The 5826-nt window shown below is 40.2% G+C and overlaps 1 protein-coding gene across 1 annotated transcript; it reads right to left on the bottom strand.

Annotated features, from left to right (window-relative positions):
- Nucleotides 1–1155: 1155 nt before the first annotated feature.
- Nucleotides 1156–5512, bottom strand: LOC110696249 (the record flags this gene model as incomplete). Its single annotated transcript, XM_021873528.1, has 4 exons — nucleotides 5450–5512; nucleotides 3505–3726; nucleotides 2011–3456; nucleotides 1156–1437 (listed from the first exon to the last, which is right to left on the bottom strand). Coding segments are annotated over exons 1-4 (2013 nt in total), but the record flags the coding sequence as incomplete, so codon positions are not given.
- Nucleotides 5513–5826: the final 314 nt, after the last annotated feature.

Raw genomic sequence — 5826 nt, 5'->3', positions numbered from 1 at the left:
GATGCCTTCAACAAGATTAGTTACACTAAGAGAAGTGTAACCATTTGTTAAACTCTTTGGACTAAAACCGTGCATTGGATTGAAGAATGATTTGGACAAAAAGATTCCCTCAGTACCTTGCTCACTAGCACCGTATTGGACTTCCTTATCTTGACCATGGATGAGTGACCCTTGACCATCTTGGTCATCCTCCCCTTCTTCAAAAGGAATTGCCCTCAATTCGTCATCATCAAAGTAAGGAGCAAGATCACCAATGTTGAATGTACTTGAGACACCATATTGGCCTCCCAAATCAACTTTGTATGCGTTGTCATTGATCTTTTCCATGACCTCAAACGGACCCTCGGCTCTTGGCATAAGCTTGTTCTTCCTTTTGCTAGGAAAACGTTCTTTCCTCATGTAAATCCACACCAAGTCCCCAACTTCAAAAGACTTCACATTTCGCACTCGTTTGTTGGCTTGTTTCTTGTAGATTTCATTTGCCTTTTCAATGTTTCTTCGAACTTCTTTATGGACTTTAAGCATGAACTCGGCTTGCTCCTTTGCCCCACCATGAACGAACTTGTCTTTTGGCAAAGAAATAAGATCAATGGGAACATAAGGATTGACGCCATAGACTACTTCAAAAGGAGAATACTTTGTAGTAGCACTAGGTGTCCTATTATAAGCAAACTCGGCATGAGCAAGCTTATTATCCCAATCTTTGGTACTTTTGCTCATCAAAGCCCTAAGCAACGAACCAAGTATTCTATTCACCACCTCCGTTTGACCATCAGTTTGTGGATGATGTGAGGTAGAAAACAACAACTTGGTTCCCATCAAACGCCACATAGACTTCCAAAAATGACTTAGGAACTTAGTATCACGATCCGACACAATGGTGCGTGGCACCCCATGAAAACGAACCACCTCTTCAAAATATAACTTAGCCACTTTCATTGCATCTTCAGTTTTATGGCAAGGAATGAAGTGAGCCATTTTTGAGAACCGATCAACCACCACCATTATTGAATCCTTGCCTCTTTGAGTTCTAGGCAAAGCTACAATAAAATCCATACTAACATCTTCCCAAGGTCTTTCGGGAATTGGCAAGGGCTTGTAGAGACCTTTGTGAAACACCATTTTTGCTCTTTGACAAGTAGAACAACGACTCACCACACGATGAACCGTGGCTAACATTTTCGGCCAATAAAAGTGAGCTTGGAGAAGCTCCATTGTCTTGTGAATACCAACGTGACCAGCTAGTCCTCCCCCATGAGCTTCATGTATCAACAAACTTCTAATGGGACATTTTGGAATACATAATCTATTTCCTTTAAAAAGAAAACCATTATGTAAGGAAAACAGATCATAGACTCCATGGACACATTTTTCAATTATCCCCTTGAGTTCATCATCTTCTTGATAATACTCCTTGATCAAATCGAACCCAAGTACCTTTGCTTCAACCATTCCAAGCAAATTATGTCTTCTAGACAAGGCATCCGCAACCACATTAGCTTTCCCACTCTTGTATTTAGAGGAAAAGTTAAATGTTTGTAAAAATTCGACCCACTTTGCGTGTCTTGCGTTCAGCTTCTTTTGACCATGTATGAACCTCAATGATTCATGATCGGAATGCAAAATGAAAGGTTGTGGTCTCAAATAATGTGACCAATGTTCTAGAGCTCTTACCATAGCATAGAACTCTTTGTCATAGGTGGAGTAATTCAACTTGCCTTGACTCATCTTCTCACTAAAGTAGGCAATAGGACGCCCACCTTGAATCAACACGGCACCAATACCTTTTCCACTTGCGTCACACTCAACTTCAAATGGCTTGGAAAAATCAGGAAGTGCGAGAATAGGAGTGTTGCACATTTTCTCCTTGACTTCTTCAAAGGCCTTTTGAGCTTGTGTAGTCCATTCAAACGTCCCCTTCTTAGTACACTCAGTTATGGGAGCCATGAGTGTGCTAAAATTCTTGATAAATCTTCTATAGAAAGAAGCAAGTCCATGAAATGAACGAACTTCCGTGAGTGTCTTCGGACTAGGCCATGATTGAATTGCTTCAATTTTGCTAGGGTCTACCTTCACGCCATCACCTGAAACTATATAGCCAAGAAACATGACTTCATACAATAAAAAATCACATTTTTCTAGTTTCCCATACAATTTTTCTTGTCTTAAAACAGAAAATACTTGAAAAAGATGATCAAAATGAGCTTCTTCATCACGTGAATAAATGAGAATGTCATCCAAGTATACTACCACAAACTTGCCAAGAAATGGCCTTAGCACTTCATTCATTAATCTCATGAACGTGCTAGGGGCATTTGTAAGGCCAAATGGCATGACGAGCCACTCATACAACCCATGCTTTGTCTTGAACGCAGTCTTCCATTCATCCCCTTCTCTCATGCGAATTTGATGATACCCACTTCTCAAGTCTACTTTTGAGAAGACCTTGGAACCACTCAGCTCATCAAGCATGTCATCAAGCCTTGGAATTGGAAACCTGTACTTGATGGTAATGTTATTAACGGCTCTACTATCAATACACATTCTCCAAGTACCATCTTTCTTAGGGACCAACAAAGCAGGAACGGCACATGGACTCATGGACTCACGCACATAACCCATACCCATTAGCTCTTCAATTTGTCGTTGTAACTCCTTAGTTTCTAAAGGGTTACATCTATAGGCTGGTTTATTTGGCAAGGGTGCTCCGGGAATGAGATCAATTTGATGCTCAATTCCTCGTATGGGTGGTAGTCCTTTAGGTAATTCATCCGGAAAAACGTCCTCAAAATCCTTAATCAATTGGGCTAACCTAGGATTATGAGCAACAAATTTTTCGTGGGTTTCCTTGGAGTACAGCATGAACAACTCTCCCTCACCTTCCAACTCCCTCTCAAACTCTTTAAGAGACAACAAGGATACTTCTTTTTGTGGGGTTTGTGATGGTGAAAACCGTGGGGGTGGTAAAGGGTGTAGTTTTTTCTTCCTCCCTTCATGGACTATGGTATACGTATTGTGATACCCATCATGTATAGATTTTTTATCCGTTTGCCAAGGCCTACCAAGTAGAATATGACAAGCATCCATAGACACAACATCACATAATATAGAATCACAATATGAACCAACACAAAAAGAAACCATGCATTGCTTCCTAACCCCGGTGCTAGCATTTGAATTTAACCAACTCAACTTGTAAGGTTGTGGATGATTAGTAGTAGTTAGACCAAGTTTAGATACTAAGGTCTTAGACACGGTATTAGCCTCACTCCCTCCATCAATAATCAAATCACATACCTCGTCACCAATTCTACAACGGGTGATGAAAATGTGTTGGCGTTGGGGGGCAGCATGCTCTTCCACACGTGCTTGCAAGGCCCTCCTAATCACGAGGCTAGTCTTCCCCTCTGGCTCGGCCATGCAATCATCACAATCATCTTCAACTTCTTCTTCCTCCTCCTCAAACTCATCCCAGTTGATGTTTTGAGTGGCCATGAGCTTAACCTCTTGTATGGTTAACGCCCTAGTATTAGGACAATCCTTCTTGTAATGACCTCGTCCTCCACATTTGTAACACACAATGTCACCTAGCTTCACGTCCTTGGTGTCCTTCTTTGGTGGATTACTCGGTCTGTTGAAGGAAGACCCTTCCTTTGTAGGGAAAGAAGGTTTTCGTGCCAATTGAGGGATGGTAGTAGGCTTCTTCTTTTTCCTCTTAGCATCGAACTTAATCACCAATTTGCAAGCTTCAACAAACGTGAGGTTAGTATAACCTTCAAGTTTGTCTTGTAATTCTTGGTCCAAACCAGATACGAAACGCCCCATCTTGAGCTCTTCATTTTCGGTTACTTCACACACAATAGCAAGTCTATCAAACTCTTTTATGTAATCCTCCACAGAGTCCCCATTTTGTTGCAAGGTACTCCACTTCACATATTGACTTTGCTTGTAATTGTGTGGGATGAAACGGTCTTTCATCCGTTTCTTGAGTTTGCCCCAAGTAGAGATAGGAGCTTTCCCCCTAAGGGCACGTCCCCTTTGCTCTCCTTGTAGCCAACTATCACCATAGCCTTTAAGCTTGACTTTGGCAATCTTAAAACGTTGAACATCCTCATGAATGTCCTTATATTCAAAGTACCTCTCCAAGGATTTCTCCCATTCCAAGTACTTCTCTGGATCAAGTGTCCCATCAAAAGAAGGAACGTCCACTTTGAGGCTTCTATCCTCCCTCCTAGGTGGAGGGTCCTCATTTTGATCTCTCCTATCTTGCTCGTTCATGAGCCTTGCCATCAAGGCAGCAAGGTTCCCTTGTAGATTGGCATTGGTTTCGGCCAACCTTTCTTGACTAGCAATGGATCGATTAAGAGCTTCCAACGCTGTCCTTAAGTCCGGGTTTTCTCCCATGGTATGTAGGTATTCGACCCTTAGGAAATGTTTAGAAAAACACCCCCTACCTGACGCGCCAAATGATGTGTAAACAAGATGAGAACCTTGTTACAAAAGTATGTTTTAAGGGGTCTTAGTGAAATCGTGAACAATGAAGGTGAAAATAGGGGAACACTCACCCTAGTTTCGGATATAACAAAGGGGAACACTCACCCTTTGCTTGGTGTAGTTAGGAATAGGGAACACTCAACCCACTCGTTCACTACGCAAGCTCCTAGGTTTGGGAACACTCTACCAAAACTAGCACTCTTCAAATTTGAGCTAACAAACTTGGACCTTAAAAATGACTAGTTACTAAGTCACGTTTAATCAATCAAAACACAAGTGTTTAAGCAAATTTCTGGATACTTTTCATTCATGCATAGCACACTATTTATAGTAGTGTATAAGTTACATAAAGGAACATGGGATTCCTCTTTACAACTTTTAATGATCATCCATCACTTGCCTAATTTAAAAGACAAAATAAGATACTAACTATAAGGTGATTAAAAGGCTCATATAACCGTCCAATTAATCCCTCATAACAACAAAATAAAACTACTCAATTAAGCTTAAAAACTATGCTTAAATTAAAGAGGAAACGTTCAGCAAACATGAAGTCTTCAAAGAGCATCTTCAACGTCCAAGAAACGTGCAAACAGCCCCCTTGAGTCACGCTTGTAACCTCCCATTTAAACCCTTGATTCAAGCTCCTTTATTCCAGCAACAACTCTCTAATTAAGTACAAATAACCCCCAAGTAAAGAGGTAGAATAATCAGCCAACCAATGCCTTAATTCACGCCCAACACAAGCCTTGAATCACGCCTTCATAATCAGTCCAATGTAACTCTCAAATGCATCAATCATGCGTGGCTTCAAGCTTGGAAAAACGACACATTAACTAGATGCCTTCAACAAGATTAGTTACACTAAGAGAAGTGTAACCATTTGTTAAACTCTTTGGACTAAAACCGTGCATTGGATTGAAGAATGATTTGGACAAAAAGATTCCCTCAGTACCTTGCTCACTAGCACCGTATTGGACTTCCTTATCTTGACCATGGATGAGTGACCCTTGACCATCTTGGTCAACAAAGTTATTTGAATCAAATGAGAGTCAAACACTTTTAAACAAAGCTAATTGAATCATATGAAAGTCAAATATGTTCTACAAAGCTAATTGAATCAAATGAAAGTCAATCACATTCAAACAAAGCTATTTGAATCAAATGAAAGTCAAATACATTCTGCATAGCTATTTGAATCAAATGAAAGTCAAATACATTCTACAAAGCTATTTGAATCAAATGAGAGTCAAATACATTCAAACAAAGCAAATTAAATCAAATAAGAGTCGAATACATTCAACAAAGCTAATTGAATCAAATGATAGTTAA

The sequence above is a fragment of the Chenopodium quinoa genome, unplaced genomic scaffold, assembly GCF_001683475.1.
Source record: "Chenopodium quinoa cultivar QQ74 unplaced genomic scaffold, ASM168347v1, whole genome shotgun sequence".
Lineage (NCBI taxonomy): Eukaryota > Viridiplantae > Streptophyta > Magnoliopsida > Caryophyllales > Amaranthaceae > Chenopodium > Chenopodium quinoa.
The sequence above is the reverse complement of the archived record's forward strand: the minus strand, read 5'-3'. Positions and strand labels throughout refer to the sequence as shown.